General features: G+C 48.7%; 2 protein-coding genes across 4 annotated transcripts in view; both read left to right on the forward strand.

The window, feature by feature from the left end:
* RBM44 (RNA binding motif protein 44) overlaps positions 1-16,868 on the forward strand; it is a 31,930-nt gene extending 15,062 nt beyond the window's left edge. The window contains exons 8-15 of one of the 3 annotated variants that reach the window (XM_020972239.2): positions 3,171-3,285; positions 3,991-4,119; positions 7,854-7,939; positions 8,066-8,136; positions 10,344-10,494; positions 12,873-13,018; positions 13,129-13,273; positions 16,324-16,868. In XM_020972239.2, coding sequence (XP_020827898.1) covers positions 3,171-3,285; positions 3,991-4,119; positions 7,854-7,939; positions 8,066-8,136; positions 10,344-10,494; positions 12,873-13,018; positions 13,129-13,273; positions 16,324-16,461 — 981 coding nt within the window. In that variant the 3' untranslated portion in view covers positions 16,462-16,868. Of the gene's footprint in view, positions 1-3,170; positions 3,286-3,990; positions 4,120-7,853; positions 7,940-8,065; positions 8,137-10,202; positions 10,495-12,872; positions 13,019-13,128; positions 13,274-16,310 lie in introns of all 3 variants that reach the window. The other 2 variants (XM_020972236.2, XM_020972237.2) reach the window with 2 other exon arrangements.
* A 5,058-nt stretch (positions 16,869-21,926) lies between these two features.
* RAMP1 (receptor activity modifying protein 1) overlaps positions 21,927-22,478 on the forward strand; it is a 98,342-nt gene continuing 97,790 nt past the window's right edge. Inside the window, exon 1 of the mRNA XM_020972175.2 lies at positions 21,927-22,103. Within this exon, the coding sequence (XP_020827834.1) occupies positions 22,043-22,103 (61 nt within the window). The 5' untranslated portion in view covers positions 21,927-22,042. The remainder of the gene's footprint in view (positions 22,104-22,478) is intronic.

Below are 22,478 nucleotides of genomic sequence, written 5' to 3' on the forward strand. Positions count from 1 at the left end.
AGCTCTGGAATTTGGTTATAATATTCCTGGCAGTTTTCCTTTTGGGATCTCTTTCAGGAGGTGGATTTTTTCAATTTCTATTTTACTCTCTGGTTCTAGACTATCAGGGCAGTTTTCCTTGATAATTTCTTGAAAGGTTATGTCTAGGCTCTTTTTTTTATAATAGCTTTCAGGTAGTGCAATAATTTTTAAATTATCTCTCCTGGTATTTTCCAGGTCAGTTGTTTTTTCAGTGAAATATTCGACATTGTCTTCTATTTTTTCATTCTTTTAGTTTTGTTCTTTTGTTTCTTGATTTCTCATAAAGTCATTAGCTTACTTTTTTCCATTCTAATTTTTAAGGAATTATTTTCTTCAGTGACCTTTTGGTCACTCTTTTTCCATTTGGACAATACTACTTTTTAAGGAGTCTTTTTTTCTTTTCAGTGAATTTTTAGGCCTCTTTTTCTGTATGGCCTAGTCTGTTTTTTAAGGTGTTATTTTCTTCAGTATTTTTTTTGTGTGTCCTGTACCAAGCTGTTAATTCTTTTTTCATGATTTTCTTACATCACTCTCATTTCTCTTCCTGATCTTTCTTCTACCTCTCTTACTTGATCTTCAGAATCCTTTTTGAGCTCTTCCATGGCCTGAGACCAATTCATACTTTTCTTGGAGGCTTTGGATATGGGAGCTCTGATTCTGTTTTCTTCTGAGTGTGTGTTTTGATTTTCCTTGTCACCACAGTCACTTTCAATAATCAGAGTTTTTCCATTGTTTGCTCATTCTCCCAGCCCAGTAGTTGATTTTCAACTTTTTGTTAAAGTAGGGCTCTGCTTCCTGGGTGGGAGGATACACTATCCAGAGCTTCAGGGGGTTTGTGCAGCTGTTTTCAGAGAGACTTCTAGGGCCTTGTAAGTCTTCTGTTCTCCCAAGGTGGTGTGATCTAAAACGAGGTGTTTACTCCTCTCCTGGCCTGTGCTCTGGTCTATGAGTGACTACAAGCGCTCTTTTCTGCCCTGGGACTGCCTCCCAGGACTGTGATGCAGATCTGAGTATGGGCAGAGCAACAGAGTCCTGCCTTAATGCTAGCAAAAAGACCCTTAGAATCTCCTTCTGACCAGTTGTTTGACCCCCTTGCCGGCTGTGGGCTGAGAGTTCCAGAAGCAGCTGCTCCTGGTTCGCTGGGGCTAGAGCTGTGCTGGCGTGATGTGCACTGGACTACATTCAATTCTCACCCAAGAGGAACAGACCTTTCTTGCTGACCTTCTAAGTTGTCTTTGGCATCTGTGGGCTGAGAGGCCTGGAAACCACCGCTACTCCCAGTGATTCAGTTGTCCCAAGGCCTGCTCCATATTTGCTGGGGCTGGGTCTATGCTGGCACAGCCTGCTCTGGACTGCACTCCTCTCTTACAGTGGTGCAACAGCCCTTTCCTGCTCACCTTCCAGGCTGTCTTGGGCTGGAAATTTGTTTACTCCATCTTTTTGTGAATTCTGCTGCTCTAGAATTTGTTTAGAGTCATTTTAAAAAGGTATTTGGAGGAGAGCTCAGGCGAGTCCTTCATGCATTGATTATAATCATGCACTTTGTTTTTTGTTTTTTTTGGTTGGGCAATGGGGGTTAAGTGACTTGCCCAGGGTCACACAGCTAGTAAATGTTATGTGTCTGAGGCCAGATTTGAACCAGGCCCTCCTGATTCCAGGGCCAGTGCTCCATCCACTACACCATCTAGCTGCCCCTATCATGCACTTTTTTTGCAGGGTGTTTTACAGTACACAACGCCATTTTTCCCCCAACAGCTCTTTGAGGTGTGTAGGATGGGATTCAAGACTTAGACAGATGATCTACCCTCCCCCCCCCCAGGCCTCCAAATCCTCTGTTGGGTCCTTGCCTTTCAATCTGTTATGTTAGTTTAAGGCATTGTGAATATCCAAATATAAGAGGTATCCCGACCCGGCATAGGCCTTCAGGGGTAGCTGAGGGGACCACTACCACATGGTTATAGATGTGTAGCTGGAAGGACCCCGGGAGTAGGGGAAGGCTTCCCGGTGGGCTTGGGTGAGCCCTGCTTGGAGTCTTGAAAAAGAATCTGAGAAGAGGAAGGTGAGGGGGGAGGAGTCTTTCCAGGCAGCACTGCTGTCCAGGGGACAGCAGCCTGTTTACCTAGAGTGTGGGAGGGGCCTGATAGGAAGCACCCAGTAGTTCGTTTTTATCCAAGAGGCATTGGAGACCACCAAGGTTCTGGAGCAGGACAGCAGCCTGCCTTTGGAAGCTTGTTCTGACCGCCGTCTGGAGACCCCTCACAGAGGAGGCTGTTGGCATTAATTTGAGTGGGAGGTGATGAGGTCTGGTGGGAGACACACAGAGGAGGCCTTGCGTGCCTGACAGGGATGTTATGGAAGGGGGAAAGATGCTCAGAGAGGGGGTGTGTGCTGGACTCTCACCAGACTCACAGAGGTCTGAGGAAGCAAGAAAAGGACTTCTGTGTTGGCCATGTTGCGTTTGAGGCTCTGGTAGGACCAGCATATCAGGAGTCTAATAAGGGGCTCTTTAGGCAGCAGTGGGCAGCAGGGCCCTGGCTAGGGCAGGACCAGAGGCATGTCCTTGCCTGGTCTGAGTGAGATTCTAGTGCTTCTTCCTACCCCACCCCTGGCTCGGCTTCCTCTGCTAAGGCACAGAATCAAAAACATTCAGTGCCGCCTTCATGCAGGACCCTGTGCCGAGCACTAGAGAAAATGAATACGACATTCAGGTGTAGCCATACCTGCCCTCATGAAGCCTCCAGTCAGTCCAGTATGGGATCACCACAGCCCCGATTGCTGTAATACACACTCACACATGATGAGCGCACTCGACTAGAGTTTCAGAACAAAACGGTGTACAAATGAGGGTGGGATGGTGTCCAGGCCACACCCAGAAGCGGGGGATCTTGGCATTTCTAGCTGCCCAGCACTGGCCTGGTGGGGGGATGAGTGATCCATGAGCAGGGGATGTCTGCTTTTGGGCCCACGATTTGGGGAGTAGGGGACGTCAGAGGCCTTGACTGGAGCCAGGAGCTAATGATCTGCTAGAATATCTGTCAGATTGCTCATGCAAACATTTGGTAACTTGTGGGGAAGGGGGGCACGTAATTTGTGTGTGTGTTTTAATCAGAATGGCCCCTAGTGAATCACGTTATCTGATTCCGCCTTAGACTGCTCATGCATCTGAAAATTGTCATCCTAAACAAGAAACATCCGCTAAGAATGAAAGCAGAAAGACCCGGGATCTGAATGTCGGCATCAGAAATCTGAAACGTGTTGATGAAGGTCGGTGTCAGAGTCCAGCACGTGGTTACCAGGGGACAAGGGGTGGGGGTGGGGGCTTACTCTTCTAATTCCCCCCCTTTCTAAACTGGCAGCTGGTGTCACAGTTCATAGAGTACTAGGCCTGGGGTCAGATGGGCCTAAGACCTGTGATGGGCCTAGCTCTGTGACCTGGGCCTATCCCCCTGACCTTTCTTTGCCTCAGTTTCCTCAACTGTGAAATAAGGACAATAATAGTACCAACCACCAATAGGGTGGTCATAAAGATCAGGTGGGATAGTCTTGGTCTTGGTAAAGTGCCTGGCCCAGGGCCTGGCTCGTGGTAAATTCCTGTTAACCTTCCCTGACCTTCCTGCCCCATCCTACCCTGACTGTGCATTGTCAGTCTGCACTGTTCTGGTCCCTCCTTCCACTCATTACCCAGCAGTTTCTGACTGCAAAATGGGAAATCCCACCTTTTTGTTGTTTTCTTAAACATGTCTCATAGAACATAGGAAGGCTTTGTCCACGCTGTTGGAAATGTTTTCAGGTGCACACACTCATTCATGGACTTTGTGATGAAGAGCGTGCTCAGTTCTTGGGATTTGAGAAGAGGTATTTTTAAAGCCAGACTGAGTTTGGCTTCCTTGGACCGACTGTCCCCAGTGGAATAGCCACGCAGATCACTGCAGCCAAGGGAGGGCTGACTGGGTACTTTTAATTTTCTAGACTACACAAAATGTCAGGAAATAAGCGAAGCCTGGTTTGATGCTAAAGAAAACCTTACAGGAATTGACTGCTCAGAAATACCAAGAAATCAAACAGAGCAAGACAGGAGGAACCCTGAATTCACCCCGGGTGAGTCTTTATGGCCTCAACTGATGAAAAGCGTGGCTGTAGCTTTTATTGGGTTTGGGGAGCTGGGCGGCTCAGAGAAGGATTTTTGTCCCTTGGCTTTAGATCGGCCCTGTCAACTTGGGTCCCCTTCAGACCGTATCCAGGTGTTACACCAGGGCCTCCCCCCAGGGGGGGTAGGCTTATAATTTCTCCCTCTTGCTGCCCGGCCCCCTTCTTATCCTGCTAGGGAAAGAGCTGCTCAATGTCCTTCTTGCACATGAGGCCTCATTGAAGCTACCTTGGGCAGGACTCCACCATCTCGTGGACCAGCTACAGATTTTTATCCTTAGGAGTTGGTGGGTTGTGAAGAAGGCTGCTGCAGCAGACAACTTGCTCTCCTTCTGAGTGTGTTGAGGTTGTGTGTGCTAATGGATGCCACCAATGGGCTGCCCCTCCCCTCTCCATGCACTAGCGTGTCATTGGGGAAGTGGTTTTCCTGTGGCAATTGACGGGCTAAGCTTTCTTGACTGGTCCTGAGCCATGTGCTGGGGCTCCGGGGTCCTCCTAGCCCAGAGTAGAACCTTCCCTTCTGTAGAGGATGTTCTCCATGACACAGGTCAGTAGATTGGACCACTTGTGGCTTCTGCCATTGATGACTGGGAAGGTCTTTGGTCACTGTTATCTATGTGGTGGCCTCTAGTGAGGACCCTGCAGGGTGTTTGCATGAACAGGCAGCTTAATGTCAAGGCTGAGCTTTACTCTGTAGCTTTGCTCATGTGCACTCTTTGCAGATGATATGATGATATACTTAGAGAATCCTAGAGAATCAAGTAAAAAACTACTTGAAATAATAAACAACTTTAGCAAAGTTGCAGGATATGAAATAAACCCATATAAGTCATCCGCATTTCTGTATACTACCAACAAAGCCCAACAGCAGGATCTAGAAAGAGAAATTCCATTTAAACTTACTGTAGACATTATAAAATATTTAGGAGTCTACCTCCCAAAACAAACCCAGGAACTCTATGAACACAATTACGAAACACTTTTCACACAAATGAAGTCAGATCTAAATAATTGGAAAAACATCAGTTGCTCATGGGTTGGCTGAGCTAATATAATAAAAATGACAATCCTGCCTAAGCTAATTTACTTATTCAGTGCCATACCAATCAAACTACCAAAAATTATTTTATAGAGTTAGAAAAAATAAGAAGATTCATTTGGAAGAACAGAAGGTCCAAAATATCAAGGGAACTAATGAAAAGAAATGCAGGGGAAGGTGGCCTAGCAATTCCAGATCTTAAATTGTATTATAAAGCAGCAATCATCAAAACTGCTTGGTACTGGCTAAGAAATAGAGTGATGGATCAGTGAATAGGTTAAATATGCAAGACACAGTAGTCAATGAGTAAATCTATTATTTGATAAACCCAAAGACCCCAGCTTTGGGATAAGAACCACTCTGAAAAAACTGCTGGGAAAACTGGAAAAGAGTATGGCAGAAACTAGGCATAGACCCAAATCTCACACCATATACCAAAATAAAGTCAAAATGGGTTCATGACTTAGATATAAAGGCTGGTACTGTAAGCAAACTGGAGAAGGAATAGTTTACCTATCAGATTATGGAGAACAGAAGAATTCATGACCAAACAGGAGATAGAGAACATTACGAAAAGCAAAATGGATAACTTTGATTACATTAAATTGAAAAGTTTTTGCACAAAGTCAATGCAGCCAAGATTAGAAGGAAAGTAGAAAATTGGGAAAGAATTTTTACAACCAGTCTCTTTGATAAGGGCCTCATTTCTAAAATATATACAGAATTAAGTCAAATTTATAAGAATATAAGTCATTCCCCAGTTGATAAATGGTCAAAGGATAAGAACAGGCAATTCGCAGATGAAGAAATTAAAGCCATCTATAGTCACATGAAAAAATGCTCTAAATCACTTTTGATTAGAGAAATGCAAATCAGAACAACTCTTAGGTACCATATCACACCTGTCAGATTGGCCAACATGACAAAACAGGAAAATGATAAATGTTGGAGATGATGTGGGAAAATTGGAGCACTAATGCATTGTTGGTGGAGTTGTGAAATCCAGCCATTTTGAAGAGCAATTTGGAACTATGCCCAAAGAGCTATAAAAATGTGCATACCCTTTGACCCAGAAATACCACTTCTAGGGCTGTGTCCCAAAGAGATCATACAAATGGGAAAAGGACCCACGTGTACAAAAATATTCATAGCAGCTCTTTTTGTGGTGGCAAAGACTTGGAAATTGAGAGGATGCCCATCAATTCAGGAATGGCTGAACAAGTTGTGGTATATGAATGTAATGGAATACTATTGTGCTTTAAGAAATGATGAACAGGCTGACTTCAGACTTATATGGTCTGATGCAGAGTGAAGTGAGCAGAACCAGGAGAACGTTACACACAGTAACAGCCAAGTTGTACAATGACTAATATTGATAGACTTAACCCTTCTCAGCAACACAAGGATCCAAGATATCTCCAAAGGCCTCATAATGGAAAATGCTATCCACAAAGAAGAAAGAACTATGGAGTTTGAATGCAGATCAAAGCAGACGATTTGCTATTTTTTTTTCTTCTGTTGAGTTTTGTTTCCTCTTTCTGGTGGTTCCTCCTATTGGTTCTAATTCCTACTTACAGCATCACTAATGTGAAAATATGTTTAATAGGAATGTATATGTATAGCCTATATCAGATTGCATGCCATCTAGGGGAGGGAGGTGGGGAGGGAGGGGAAGAAAAATTTAAAACTCGAAAGCTTATGGAAGTGATTGTTGATAATTCAAAATACATTAGTAAAAAATATTTTTTATTTTTTCCTAAATCACATGTTAAATCTATTTTAAACTTTTTTTTTGGCTAGGCAGTGGGGTTAAGTGACTTGCCCAGGGTCACACAGCTAGTAAATATGAAGTATCTGAGGCTGGATTTGAACTCAGATCCTCCTGACTCCAAGGCTGGAGCTCTTTTCACTGCGCCACCTAGCTGCCCCTTAACTTTTTTTTTTTTTTTAACATTTTGAGTTCCAAATTCTGTCCTTCCCTCCCTTCTTCCCTCTTTTCCCTCCCTGAGATGGTAAGCAGTCAGCTATTGGTTATACATGTGCAGTCATGTAAAAGTCATTTTGCACAAGAAGATTTGAGTACAAGAAAAAAAAAGCCCTGGAAAATAGCCTTGCTTCAGTCTGTATTCAGTCAATGTTGGTTCTTTCTCTGGAGGTGAAGAGTATGCTTCATCATCAGTCCTTTGGGATTGTCGCTCACATGCATTTGTGAATAAAACAGGAGCAGAAGTAGCAGGCCCAGGCCAGGAGTCAGGGTGTGTATGCAGGAAGCAGCCACAAAACTCCAAGTGCAACCAGAAGCAGATGAAAACGTCGCTGGGAAATGTTTCACATACTCAGCCACGACACGGGACTGCACAGATGATGCGAACACGCGGTCAGTCTCTGGCCTGCAGGTGGTGTCCGTGTCTACTGACCTTTGATGCTCTGGCCGAGGCCTTGGCTTCATGTCAACTCCCCAGCAGGGCTTGGGCTGGGCAGCCCGTCTCCCAGCGCCTTTCAGACAGTGGCCTGTTGTGGTCACTGGCCACTTGTACTTTTTTGGATAAAGCATTGAGACTTCCATTGAAATAGACATTCCCTTTACTTTGTAAACTTTGGAAAGGTTGTCAGACTTAAATAATTGTCTTGTTTTTTTCTCATGCAGAGAAGAAGATTAGGGAACCTTCCCGGAAGGAGCCAAACAGAAACTATCTCATTCATGTCGGTAGCTTGTGCCCTTCAGTGTCCGAGGTACAGAGACCCCGGGCTGCCTCTTGAGATTGCCACCCCAAGTCTTTTTACACTCGCTGCACTTGAGTGTGTCAGAAGGGGATCGGGGGCCTTTAAGAAGCTGTCCTGTGTCTTTTTTCTTTTCAGACTGACTTAATGGCTCATTTCCAGAAGTATCAAGTTTCTGAAGTTTCCATTTGCACTTCTCATAACTACAGGTAAGTGTGTGTTCAGTATGAAGGAGTCTCCCAGTGACAGAACCATTTTTCTTTGTAATGTTGGAATTCAGTTGAGTCAGACGAGAATCAACTCTTGTGTGCTTTAGTCCAGCCTTGACCCCTCCTGAGTAGGTGACCCTGGGTGGAGTGAAGCTAAGGAGGGACCATGGGCCCAGAAGGGCAACCATCAGAACAGCTCGTGAAGCTGCTGACTGTGGGGTGATAGACATGGAATACAGTGTGTACGTACCCTCAGGGATTGAAGGGGCCAGGGGACAGATGAGGTCCCTTTAGGAGGATCTAAGCAGGAGGGCCTCACTCACCGTGAGCAGAGTTTTGTGGTCAGGGTGGTACCTGAGCTGGTCCTAGCAGGCAGAGGGCAGTGGGAGGTGCCTTCCGCGTCTGGGAGCTGCCGGTGTGGGTAGACAAAGGTGGTGTTGAAGAAGCAGCTCTCTGGAATGTGAAATGCGGGGAAGGGGTGAGTGGGGAATGGAGCTCAATTACAGAAGACCTCCCAGGCAGCTGTGGCCCAGCTGGTTAGAAATCTTTAGCTGTGTTGGTCACATGCATTTAATTAGTGAAGATCGCAGACCATAGATTGAGAGCCGCAAGGCCTCTTAGAGATGATCTGGTCTCCCTCTTCTGGAGGTAGAGAGAGGGGCAGTGGCTTCCCCCAAGTTGCCCAAGAAGCACAGAACAGAGCCTAGGTTAATCACCTTCAGGCTGTTACTGGCTGGTGTGAGTTAATCTGGGTGACACCTCCAGAAAGACAGTTGTAACCATAATGAGCTGACTAGCCAAGCATTGTGTTTGCCATCTCAGGCCACAGTCGTCTGCGCCCAGAATGGTGGATGCCCAGCCAGTAATATAATCAGGAGGAGAACATTGAGGCTCTGAGGCAGGGGTGTCCACCCTTTTTTGTGTCCTGGACCCTTGAGGCAGCAGGCTGAGGAAGCCTACAGACACCTTCTGAGAATCATGTTCTTCAAGAATAAGATACAAAGAGTAACAAAGGAGACTGATTCTTTTCAAATAGAGGAATCAGAGTATTAAACCAAGCTCACGGACAGCAGGTGAAGGTTGCTGGCTCATTCTAAATGGTGGTGGCAGCTCCTGAAAGTGGTTTTCCAGCTGATTAGCAGAGCAGCCCGGACTTGAACCTTGACTCTAATGCTCAGCCCGTGGTCCCCTACATGCCATGCTGGGGTCTTGTATCTGGTTTGTGTTGAAATAGCTTTATCCGTGTGAGCTCCTTGAAGGCAGGGACCACTTCATTCCTGTCTCTGTATCTCCAGCATTCCACGTCTAAAACTGAGCAGACACTGAGAGACAGAGGCGTCATCCCTGCGTGATGCTGGTATGACCTTGAGCAAGTCTTCTTTCCTCCACTAGGAGGCCTTAGTTTCCTTCTCTGTAAAACAAAGGGGTTGGACTAAATGCCCTCTGAGGCTCCTCTGAGCTCTAAATCCAGGCTGTGGTTCTATATGAAATGCTGTTTTCTGTCTCATGTCAAGCAAGTGATAACAGGATGACATTTTCCTGTCTTCCCCAGACATGGTGAGCCGGGGAAGAATATTGGCCTGAGAATCCAGACCCAGCTGGTCAGGGTTAGGGGCTGCTCCACCTTGTCTGGACCTGACTCACCTCCCTTCACTGTCTCGAGCCTCAATGTCCTCTTCTTTCTAGGACTTACAGGGTCTTCAACACCTCTGCAAGCTCTGAATGTTAGGAATATGAGTGGGCAAGTAGAGATGAAAAGTGTCAGCCTGCCAGTGTGGCCAGGGCAGTGCCCTGCTGATTACGAAGTTAATGAGAATAGAGTTTTAACTTCTAACCAATTCTTAGCCAAAACACAGATGTTCACAAATTGTTGGTTTTAAGTAAGTCTTTGTAATTTGGTTAGCTGACAAGTTTGTTTATGTTTAAAAATGAGGTATAATTTATCCTTCTTACACGCGCACGCATACACACACACACACACACACACACACACACACACACACACACACCCCTACACCTACCTACCTACCTACCTTATTTTCTGTCTTGTCCCCCTCGTGTTTCAGGTATGCATCTCTTGTTTTTAAAAAAGCTAACAAAGCCAAGATGGCGGTGGAAGAAATGAATGGGAAAGAAATCAATGGGAAATCAGTCAATGTCCGTCTGGTCAAAACCCCTGTAGAAAATGCCATGCCCCTGTCCTTCAGGAATGAAAGCAGGCTTGCCCTTGGGGGTTTGGAGAAGACTATGGACAGTAAAGGCTCTGGCTCGGCCCTACCGCCTGCCAAATTACCGGCTCACGTGTTGAGGCCTCCTGGACCCGAGCAAGAAAATATTTCTCTTTCGGTTGACCAGAAGGTGAGTGTTCGGTGGTGGCTTTTCTCTGGGTAGGGCACAGGCATTCAGGGTGCCACCTTGAGACCTCTTCAGATGTGAAGATGATGCTGAAAAAGGGGGATGGCAGAAAGGCTGCAGGACCACCTGGATCATCAGAGTAACCTCCAGCAAGCCTTGGCTCCCAGCAGAAGCTTCCTCTCCAGGGGCAGGAAGCACACAGCCAGAATGCCCACTGTGCCTTTCTCCCTGGGGCCCCTGGAGGTTTGCAGGGCCTCCTATCCATCCCCTTCCAACACTTCTCTGGGATCTTTGTCACCAAAGTGTTGGTGCCATCGGTTAACTCAGTTTCCTGGTCTGCCCCCTCACTGTGCATTGCCCTGATCATCTTCCTGAGTTTCCTTGAAATCATCTCTTTGGTCATTTCTTAAGGCATCATCATAGCCCATCACACTTGTGTGCCTGATTTGTTCAGCTGTTCCCCACTGATAGGCACCCCTCCCACTCTGAATTTCTATTCTTTGCTATGACAAAAAGAGGCTGCAGTTAGGAGCTTTGTCCCCCCTGGTAGCGCTAGCGTGTGCCCAGCTCACTGTCTTTTGGGGCTTTGTGACACATTCTCAGCCCCACCCGAAGTGTGCCGAGGCTCCTGACTTCCCTACTCTCAAACACTTGCCATCAGCCATTTCTGTTGTCGTCACCCAGACCTGATGGAGTTTTTCATTTGCTTTTCACTCGTGTATTAGTGACCTGAAACATCTTTTCAGAGTTATTGACAGCTTGGAGTAAAGCTGCCTGGTCGTGCCCTTTTCTATGTTGGGCAATACCTCTTGTTCTTCTGTAGTGGAAACAGCTCAGCCATCTGGATCATCAGGCTTCTGTTCCCGAAGAAACGTGTCCATGCAGAGCTTATCTGGTCTGAACCTAGCTTCTGCCAGACTCCTGCCCAGCTTGTCAGGCAGTCCCCAGTCTTGGGGCCTCTGCGTTTGTTTGCTCCTGTGTCTGATCTCTCTTCTTCTTGACCAAAGGGCAGTCTCGAGGAGCAGTCTGAGGTCTGGGGCTCCTGGGCCCCTTTGAAGAACCCACACCTCCTCGCTCTCCTTGAAGCTCCAGACCTTTGATTTCTCCCTGTTTTCCTCTGTGAGGTCGCCTCTTGGTAGTCTGGTACAGCTCCGGACGTGGGGCAGGGGGGGGCGGTCACTTTTACTCTGTGGGCACATCAGATCTCCCTGGTGCAGTCCGTCATGGTTAGGGCTGTGCTCATGGCCTGCGGTTCCTTGGTGGGTCTCCGTTGTTGTCTCCCAAATGCTTTTGCCTGCTCTGGAGTGATTTTAAATGAATTTCTCTTCACAGTTTCTCTTGGGTTTTGTTGGTGGGTTTGGAAAAGCTAGTGATTTGTGTGATTTTATTGTATGTCCTGCTTCTTTCCTGAACTTGGTAACTATTTCATGTAATTGTTAACTCATTTACTTTCCGAGGTTCTCTGAGTAGACCATCTCAGCACCTGGAAAAATGAGTGATTTGGTTTGCACATTGTCTGTGCTCATTCCTGCCATTTCTTTGTCCTGCCTTATTGCTGTCACTAGAGCATGCAATCTTGGACGTCCCCAATCTTCCTGGAAAAGCTTCTGGCTTGTCTCCATTCCACTGACTATTAACCCTTGGTTGTGGGTGAGACGGCATTTAGCCTAATGAGGAAAGGTCCCTGATTCCTGTGCTTTTTAGGGGTTTTAATCAAAGTGGGCGTGAGATTTTGGTACAAGCCTTTCCTGCATTTGTTAATATAATCATGTAAAGTCAGCTCAATGTAGGGTGCTGGACCCAGAGTCAGCAAGACCTGGGTTCAAATCCAGCCTGAGACACCTTTGTTCACAAGAACAAATCCCCAAATCTGAAATGGTTTAGAAAGAAATTTATTAGGTCATCTGGTAGTAAGAGGGAGCTGGACAGAAGGGGCGGTTCCCTCTCCCTGGGTTATTTTCTGTAGAGTTCAGATACAGACCTTACAGGCATCTGCTGGATTGGAGAGCACATCTGGCTTCCCTGGGGTGACTCTGAGGTCAGCCCAGCCATAGAAAACTAGGCTCAGACAGTATCAACAAGTGATAAATGATAATCCACAGCACTTCCAGCTGTGTGACCTTGAGTGAGTCACTTCCCCTCTCTCTGCCTCGGTTTCCTCATCTACAAAATGGGGATAATAAGCACCTCCCAGAGTCATTGTGAGGATTGTATTTGTAAAGAGCTTTGCAAACCTTAAGCCGTGCTGGCAGTTATTACTATGTGATTTTCATTTTTTCATTACTAGAGTTCTAAATTTATTTCAAAATGAGTTTTTTCCTTGCACCATGTAATTTTTGTTTACAATAATGTTCATCTTTTTCTTCGAACATTTTGTTTAGAGTGGCAAGAAAGGTTTTAAGCAGAATAAACCTGTTAAATCCTTACCTGAGACCCCTCTTCCATACATCCCTCCCAACACTTTGAACCTGGGGAGCTTCACCAGGCTTCTGAAGAAGCTCGAAGGTCTGCACCCTGATGTCAACAGGTAAGCCGAGTTCCTTCATGCACCGCAAAGGCGGTGGTCATCAGGGCAGGGACAGGAGGGCCGCATGCTGGGGGCCTCTCCATTTTGTTTCTCCCTTTGTCCCCGCCTAGAGACACGATCATCGATGCCCTCCAGGAGGTGAGGACAAATAACAAAGGTTTCCTGAGTGGCTTATCCCTGACCACCATAGTGGAGATGACCACCTCTGTCCTGAGAAACTCTGCGTTCAAAAAAGAAGAGAAGAAACACTGTGAGGTGAGCAGCTCGCGCCTGCACATTTAGAAGCATTAGGTTTGTAAAGGCAGTGGCCTCAGTGTCTTCCTTGTGCTTCCTTGGTACCATGGGATTTAGAACCTCAAGAGCTGGTCCAACCGCCATGTAAAAACATGCTGTCAATCCCTGTTGGTTAGAGAAATGCAAATCAGACCAACTCTGAGGTACCGCTTCACACCTGTCTGATTGGCTAATATGATAGAAAGGGGAAATGACAAATGTTGGAGGGGATGTGGGAAAATTGAAACACTAATGCATTGTTGGTGGAGCTGTGAAATGATGAGCAATTTGGAACTATACCCAAAGGGCATATACCCTTTGATCCAGCAATACCACTACCAGGTCTGTATCCCAGAGAGATCATTAAAAAGGGGGAAAGGCCCAAGGTACAGAAATATTGATAGCAGCTCTTTTGTGGTGGCAAAGAATTGGAAATCAAGGGGATGCGCATCCCCTGGGGCATGGCTGACCAGGTTGTGGCATGTGAATGTGATGGAATAGGATTGTGCTATAAAAAATGACAAGGTGGTAGTTTCAGGAAGAAAAAAAACCATGACAAGCCTATATGAACTGAAGCAGAGTGGAGTGAGCAGAAGCAGGAGAGTGTGGTCCATAGTAACAGCAACGTTGTAACTGATCAGCTGTGAATGACTCTGCCCAGCTCAGGGATGCTGCAGTCACCTGAGATAGTTCAGGAGGATTCATGAGAAATGCTGTCTGCCTCCAAAAAAAGAACCATGGCGTCCGAGGACAGAGCGAAGCAGATTTTTTTTTAACTTTTTTTTTTTAAACATGGCTAATTTGGGGATGTTTTTTGCATGACTTCACTCGTATAATGGGCATATCTCCTCATTGGGTGGGAAAGGGGTTAGACAGAATTTGCAACTCAAAATAAAGAAATGAAGGTTAAACATTTCAAAAAAATTTTTTTTTTTTGGTGAGGCAATTGGGATTAAGTGACTTGCCCAGGGTCACACAGCTAGTAATGGTCAAGTGTCTGAGGCTGGATTTGAACTTGGCTCCTCCTGACTCTGAGGCCAGAGCTCTATCAGCTGTGCTACCTAACCACCCCTAAAAAAATTTAATAATTTAAAAGACAATTTTTTTAAAGCAAGGTGATCTACTCCGCCTGCTTTGGAGGTGAGAAAACTGAGGGCCAGAAAAAGGAAGGGATTTTCCCGCAGTCTCACGGGTGATAAATAACAGAGGCACCGATTGTCCTGAAGTCAAGTCCTCAACATGTATGACCCGCATAAGATGCTTGCTTTTTAAAATTAGTTGATAAAATGCTGTTTGTGTTCCAAGGAACTATTCAGAGTTGGAATTTATTAGCCTTCTTCATTTCTTCATATGAGGTGAGCTCTCTCAGCAGGACGTCTGATATCTTTTCAGAATAAGTTGTTGAGAATTCTGGGAGTATAGTGGAGGAGCCACAAGCCAGCCTAGCCCCCACCCCTCAAAAAGAGGATGATGCCAGCACAGGGCAAAGAGAAAGGGGCACAGGGAGGGGGAGGCAGACGGTAGGGACCGAGGTGAGAGTGGCCAGCACCTCCCAAAGGGCCTCTTGGCTGGCGGAGATGCCTGGGCACTGAGGACCTGCCCTGTGACCCGCAGGTCTGTGGGGAGGCCGCGGCTGCATTCTCCACTCTTGGGGAGTGTCTGGGGAAGCCTGAGTTGGGCGGTTCCCTTCTTGGTCTTAGCAAGAGGTTTTGGAGGAAATGAGTCCTTTGTAGCCCCAGGGAGAGGCCGGTCCTCCCGTCTTGTAATCTCTTAAGGGCGGCCTGTGGCTTACTACGACTGACCTGCTGCCTGGCCAGGGGGAAGTGAGGTCGCTTCCCTTCTCTCAGAGTGGGCTCCTCGTGTGCCAGAGTCCTGGCCTGGCCTAAAGTATGAGTGGTTGACTCACGTCATTTAGAGGTGACACAAAGCCAGGGAACCCTGGATGACAGGATCAGAATTCGACTGGGGAGGGATCAAGCATTTATAGAGCGCCTACTGTGTGCCACTAGGGCACTGTGCAAATATCACCTTACAGGATCCTCACAACAACTCTGCGAGGGAGGTGCTTTGAGGATCCCCATTTTACAGATGAGGAAACTGAGGCAGGCAGTAGTTCAGTGCTTTGCCCAGCTCACCCAGCAGTCAGTATCTGAGGCAGGATTTGAACTCAGAGCTTCCAAACACCAAACCAGGTGCTCTGGGCACCGTAGTGCCCCCTAAACTGGCTGGAATGCTGGGCTCTGTGAAATCATTTGAAATTGAATAGGACTTTACATTTGGGTTAAAGAAAATGAATTGGACAAGTGTCAAATGGGGAAGTGTGATGGATTGTGAAAAAGATCTAGGGGTTGGAGTGCCCCACAAGCTCAGTGGGGGAGGGAAGCCAAGAGTTAGGCGGGGTGGCCTCAAGGGTATAGCCAACGCCTAGCATGGGGGGTGAGGGAAAGTGCAATGCCTGTTGTGCGTGGTGACCAGCCTTCACTCTGCTCCACTGCGTCCGGGGCTCAGGCACAGATGCATGTTGCCCTGGGCATTTCGATTGTGACTTAGTCTAGCCACCAGGCTCCTTCTTGTCGTCCCGCTGACCAAAGCCATAGCCCCAGAGACTGAGCCAGCCTTGGAAGATGGCAAGAGTGTCACCCCACCCCAGATGTTGGGTGTGACCCCCCACTCCACCCCAGATGTTGGGTGTGACCCCCCACTCCACCCCAGATGGTGGGTGTGACCCCCCACTCCACCCCAGATGTTGGGTGTGACCCCCCACTCCACCCCAGATGTTAGGTGTGACCCCCCACTCCATCCCAGATGTTGGGTGTGACCCCCCCACCCCAGATGTTGGGTGTGACCCCTACCCCACATGCTGGGTTTCTCCTGAATGCTTCTTCCCCCTCCTCCTCCAGACCAGCCAAGGCAGCCCCTGGGCCCACCCTGGACATGGTGACCAGAGGAATCATTACTTCTCTTTAACTGTTGTTCTCTTTCTTTTTGTCCCTCACACTTCCCCGGCACCTTATTAAAGCCTCTTCTCCCAGGAAAATCCTCAGAAGAAAGTTCTAGAAGATAAACCCATTGTGGAAGCCCAGCTGAGAGACCTTGCCCAGAGCCGGCCAGCAGCGGTCATTTCTGCTGGGGGGTCCCCAGAGGGCCATCAAGGGTCAGCTTCATTCTAGTACCGTTGAATTCGGAGCGTGTTCATTGAGAAGCCGGGTCACTTTGCCCTCGTGGCCCAGTCCCCATTTTGGATGGAAAAGCCATTGGCATGATCCCAGCAAGAGAACGTCTGTTTTCAACTCCAGATGCCAGGTGGCTCAAGAGGCCGGGTATAGGCCACGGGTCGGTCAGTGTAAACACTGGCCATTCCTTTGTTTTCACCTATTTGTTTCCTAAAGCTTAGTGAGCTGTTCTCATAGGGATGTTTGACGGGATCTAGTGCAGCAGCGTGTGTTTCACTGCTGACTCGGTAGCTTTTCAGGTGAGCGGCTGGGGTCTTGGAGGTGCTGTTGAAAGGTCACTCAAGAGCCTTAAGTTTAGTTTTTAGGCGGCATTTGCTGCATTAAAATTAGACCTTTGTCATTCACATTTGGTGTATTGTGGTCACTTCTGAAGGTTCTAGTCTATTAAAACATAAATCAGCCTACCAGCCTTTGAAGGAAATTCTGAAAATTCTTCCGTTTGCCACTGTGGAAATTGGCCACAGTCGCAAGTAGGCTACTGACTTCCCTGTTCCTTAGAATTTAAGGGCAGGCCAGGACCTCTCTGCTCCTTTGGATGTCTCCCCACAAGCAACGATGAGGAAGAGGTCAGGGCCACCGCTGTTTGGCACTGATCCTTGTCACTGTGTACGAAGTTACATTTTTTCTCGCAGATGTAGTTTTCTTTCTAGCATAAAGTAGCCATTTGATCTTGCCATGATTGATGATAACCAGAGAATCAGAATTAAGCTGAGGGAAGAAGAATTGACCCTCATCAGCAGCACCAGGAAGGGCATGTTAACCCATTTATTCCTGAGGCTTCCCATTCAGACCCAACGAGATCAACACACTGTGTTTGATTGGAAGGTGGGAATGGTGAAAACCCTGAAGAGAGAGAAGCTGACGTTGCTGTCCAAGAAAAAGAGGAGGGCACCAGAGAGGCCAGAAAACTTAAAGGTTCCTGAGGTTCCAAAGTAAAATTCTACCAGCTTGTTCCTTGGAGGGGCTGGACGAGAGTAGGAAGGGAGAGCCAGGAGTCTGGAGTGGTGACCTGGGACTTCATCTTTGGGCACCCCTTCTACCAGGGCTGATAAGCCATGGGACTGAAACAGCCTTGAGAGTGTGGCCTGAGACCCCCAGAGGTCAGCCAGCCATACAAGATGTGGCTCTGTGGCCAGCCCTCCTCCGCCCACCAGGCCCCATTGCCTTTCTTATCTTTGGCATCATAGTTTGCCCCTTAGAGAATGAGAGAAAATGAGCTCGTGGGAGTCAGACAATAATTTGTAGTTAATAAAAGCTGGTTCTTCCTCACGGTTAGTACCATTGGGCAGTAGGTGGGAGCAGATGAACCATGATTTTAAAGAAATCCAATCATAAACACTTGAGTAAAATGCACAGTCCACTTGGCGAGATGGCCGAGCTATTGGGTGTGGCGCTTCACCCTTGGAGGGGGCCGTAGCTGCCGGATCTTACGTCACAGAATTTAGAGACGGTCCAGGCAGAACCTCAGGACGAGGCCCCAGAAGGTTGGGCCAGGGGCACGGCTGCTCAGGTAGTGAGTGCAGGGGGTGAGATGGGGCTCACACATACCCCTCTCCAAGAACAGTACCAGATGTTTTTCTCCCCAAACGATCCTCTGAGCTACTCCGAATGCCCAGTAAGTGACCAAAAGGAGAAGCCGTTTGGGGGCAGCTGAAGGAGACAGCACTAAGGCCAGAAAGGCCCCTGGGGTAGTGTACGATGTCAAGTCTACACTAAGCATTCTTGGGCAAGTCACTGCTGCTCTAGGCCTGTTTCCCCTCATGGGCAAAAACAAGAGGATTTCCCATGATTTAAAGAGTTTTACTTGCAGCTCCACAGCAGCAATCCAAGATCCTGACCGGGAAGAAAGCTACCTCCGTGGGTCAGTGTGTGAAGGTCACACACGGGAGGCTCATCAGCCCCAGGTGACTTGTCTTGGTCGCTTTGGCTCACGGATGTGCTGTGAGATTTTAATCGCTTCCTAGCAACCCCATTCAGACTAAGTGAGAAGGGGAGGGAAGGTGCCTCATCTTGAGAGTTCCATAAACTGCCAGCAGATGGCAGCAGGCCTTTGGGCAGGTCAGCAAAACCCCGTTTGCTCCCGCTCCATCCTTGTGTGGACAGGAGGGCGGCTGGGGCCTTTGGAATCCAAGAATAACTCTGTGTTTGCCGAGGAGGAGGGGGACAGCGATTGTGCTGGGGTGGCAGGGGTGGGGGAACACCAGGAGAGATCCAGTGCCTCCCTCCAGCCCAGAGATGAGCACATGATAGATGCCTGCCAGGTGGTGAGCCTGGCTATGAGAAGGCAACCTAGAAGGGGGGGATGGGGAAGATGACACAAGGGAAGGGCACCAGAGCCAGGATGAGAGCCTGTCACTTCCTCCAGACTAGCCCAGGCCTACTTTGCATAAGCAGGGGAGGTGTGAGGTGCCGGGCCCCATGCCCTATGCCCTGTGTCTATAAGAGCAGGAAAATCATCAGTTGAATTCAGCAAGCATCTATTATCTGCTGGGCATGGGTGCTGGGGACACAGGGGAATGACCCCTTTCCCCTCGGAGCTTGGATTACATGAGGAAATGGGCAGAGGGGAGAACTAGCACGTGGTGGAGACCTTGAAACGTAATTCAACATAAACACGTGGCTGGAACAAATGGCCTTCCCAGGCGTGACGCCAGCTCTCCGCCTGTTGTCTTCAGTCCACTGGTGTTCGTTTAGTACCTACTGTGTGCTGCTCTGGGGCTGGATCTTTGGACACCTCTCCAGGCTGCATGGTCTGTGCCTCCAAATAAAAGAGGCTGCCCCCAGCCCTTCCCAACTAGGTCTTGTGCCTACGCTCGCCAGGTCAGTCAATAAACATTTAAGTGCCTACTATGTATCAGGCACTGTGGTAAGCACTGGAGGGGGTGGTCCAAACCCAAGCAAAAACATGGGCTCTGCCCTCAAGGATCTCACATTCTAAAGGGGGAGATAAAATTCAAACACCTGTACATACAAGATATCTAGGCAACTAGGTGGTGCTGTGGATAGAGTGCCAGGCCTGGAATCTGGAAGACTCATCTTCCTGAGTTCAAATCCAGCCTCGCTCATTTCCTGTGTGACCCTGGACTAGTCACCTAACCCTATTTGCCAGTTTCCTCATCTGTGAAATGAGCTGGAGAAGGAAATGGCAAAGCACTCTAGTATCTCTGCCAAGAAAACCCTATGGACAGTATGGTCCATGGGGTCATGAAGAGTCAGCCATGACTGAGCCACAAGATATCTACAGGGTAAACGGGAGATAGTCTAAGAGGAAGGTGAAACACCAAGAAAGGTGTGGTTTTAGCTTCCTTTTTAGAAGGAACCAGGAGGCAGCGGAGAAAAAGCATTCCAGTATGGGAAAAAGCCAGTGAAAATGCCCACAGGTGGGACTTGGAGCCTTTCATGAGAGGACCAAAAAGGGGGTCAGTGGTAGAGGTGGTTTGAGGGAGTCAAGTACAAAAATGGAAAAGGTAGGAGGGAGCCCAATTTCTCTCCTGACCTCCAATCTTACCTGTTCAGCCGCCTTTCAGACATCTCAAACTGGATGTCCAGTAGACATCTAACCCTCCTCTGACCTTCTCTAATACTATAAAGGGAACCCCATCCTCCCAGTTCCTCAGGCTCCCAACCTAGGAGTCATCCTGGGCCCCCCACTTTCACCCTCAAAGTCCAATATGGTACCAAGGCCTGTCAATTTCACCTCTCAGCATCTCTTGTTGATTTCACCTCCCAGCATCTCTTGTGGATTTCACCTCTGCAGCATGTCTCCAATGTACCCCTCTTCTCTCCTCTGTCCCCACCCCAGTGCAGGCCTCATCACCTCACACCTGGACTATTGCTATAGCTGCTGAGGCCTCTGCCTGCCTCAGGTCTCTCCCTACTGCACCCTCCATTCAGCCACCAAAGTGATTTTCCTTAAATGGAAGGTCCAGTCATGTCACCCTACACACACACACTCAATAAACTTCAATGGCTCCCTATCACCTCCGGGAACAAATAGAAAATACTCTGCCTTCTGAGTCCTTCATCACCTCTCCAGTCTTCTTACACCTTATTCCCTGACACTCTTGGATCTAGTGACCCAGGTCTCATGGGTATTCTCTCTGGCTTTCTTTCCCACATGCCTGGAAAGTGCTCCCTTCTCAGCTCTGACCACTGACCTACCTGGCTTCCTGGAAGTTTCAGATAAAATCTCAACCTCTAATAGGAAAGCTTCCATCTGTTAATTATTTACTATTTATCCTGTATATAACTTGTTTGTACACATATGCTTGCTTATTTCTGTTGGATTGTAAGCTCCTGGAAGGCAGAGACTGTCTTTTTGCCTTTTTGTGTCCCCAGCACTTAGCGCATGCAGTAGGTGCTTAATAACTGCTGGGCAGGTTCTGGAGGGCTTTGAAAGCCACTTTACCTTGGAGACTCACACTGGAGGGTAGGAGAGAGCAGAGGGCTGGTGTCCGGTCTTGACCGAAGCTCAGCCTGGATGCCCCAGGGAGCCTGGATGCCCTAGGGGACCTGGAGCCAGGGAACCTCATTCGGATCAATAAGCATTCAATCAGTAAACCAGTATTTATCAAGCCCCTACCATGTGCCAGAGGGGACAGCCAAATGCCCTAGCAATTCCTCCATGCCTCCAAGAAGCTTACATGGTTGGGGCGGCGGGTCCCCGACTCGGGCAAATACAAAACAAAATCTGTAGAGTCAGTGGGGGTGGGGTGAGGGTGAGGGACGGTCACTAGCTGCTGGGGGCTTTGGGAAGGGCTTCGGGTCCTTGGTGACACCTCAGCCTGGAGCGAGGAAGGGGAGGGGAAGAGGAAGGGCAGAGTCTGCTCCAGCGGGCCAGGTGCCGGCCCCGCTCCTCGCCCCACGCCCCTCAGCAGGGCCATAATCACAGCCCCAAGCCTACCCTTCAAGGGGATGCCCACTTTGCCGTGTCCCGTGGGCTGCCGGTCCTGTCCCGCCCCTCCCTTCTTCCCGCCCCCGACTCCCATCCCAGGCTATTTTGGGAAACTCAGGTCCGTCTTTAAACTTAGACACGCCCCTGGAAACTAAGTGTGAGTCTCCTCTCCCCCAGCCCAGCCCCAGGGGATCTGGGTGGAAGGGTAGGGGGTCTTGCAGCAGGGTGGAGCAGCGGCCAACCCCCACCGCAGGCCCAGGTGATTTGCACGCCTACCCCAGTCGCCTCCTCCACCCTCCTGCCCCTGATGCCCCCCCCCTCCCCGCCAGGCTTGCCTGGGGCTGCTCCCGGCGGAGCCTTCCAGCGGGGTGGTGTTGGTGGTGATGGTGGTGGTGGTTGGCTCGCGGGGCTGTCAGGCTCCCCTCCTGCCCCTACTCTGGCTGCCTTCAGTAGCTTCCCCCTCCTCCTGCCCCGCCCTCTCCCTCCTCTCCCCCCCTCCTTCCCTTCTCCTTCTTTCCTCCTCCCTCCTGCGGACCGACTGGCGGGCGGCTGCTGCTGCGGAGGCTGCCCGAGGTTGGGGGGAGCTGAGCTCTGTCTGTCTGACCAGAGGGTCTGGTCCCAGTCATGGCTCTGCCGCTGGCGTCCCTGGGTCGACCTCTGGTCGGCTTTGTTTGCTTGGTCCTGGGTAAGTGTGAGCCACAGCCACCGCTGCCGCTGCTGCTGCAGCAGGGATCCCGGGGCCCTGGGAGGGGCTGGCTGCTGAGGGTGTGGAGTGGAGAGGGCAGAGAGTGTTGGGCACAGAGTCAGGAACCCAAGGTTCGAGTTCTGCCTAGCTGTGTGACCCTGGCCAAGTCACTGCCCCATCAGAGCTGCAGCTTTCTAGTCTGTTTAGTGTATATGTGTGTGAGGGGGAGCAAATGAGAATTCTCGGGTTTGCCCTTTGGGGATGAGGGAAAAGATGAGAAAAGAGCCTTGGAAACCAGAAGGGTTTCCCATTTTCCAAACCAGAGTTTGCCCTCCCTCCTCCAGCAGTCTGGGCAGCCCTGAACCGAGCTGAGGA

Source organism: Phascolarctos cinereus, unplaced genomic scaffold, assembly GCF_003287225.1.
Source record: "Phascolarctos cinereus isolate Bilbo 61053 unplaced genomic scaffold, phaCin_HiC Scaffold_5;HRSCAF=322, whole genome shotgun sequence".
Lineage (NCBI taxonomy): Eukaryota > Metazoa > Chordata > Mammalia > Diprotodontia > Phascolarctidae > Phascolarctos > Phascolarctos cinereus.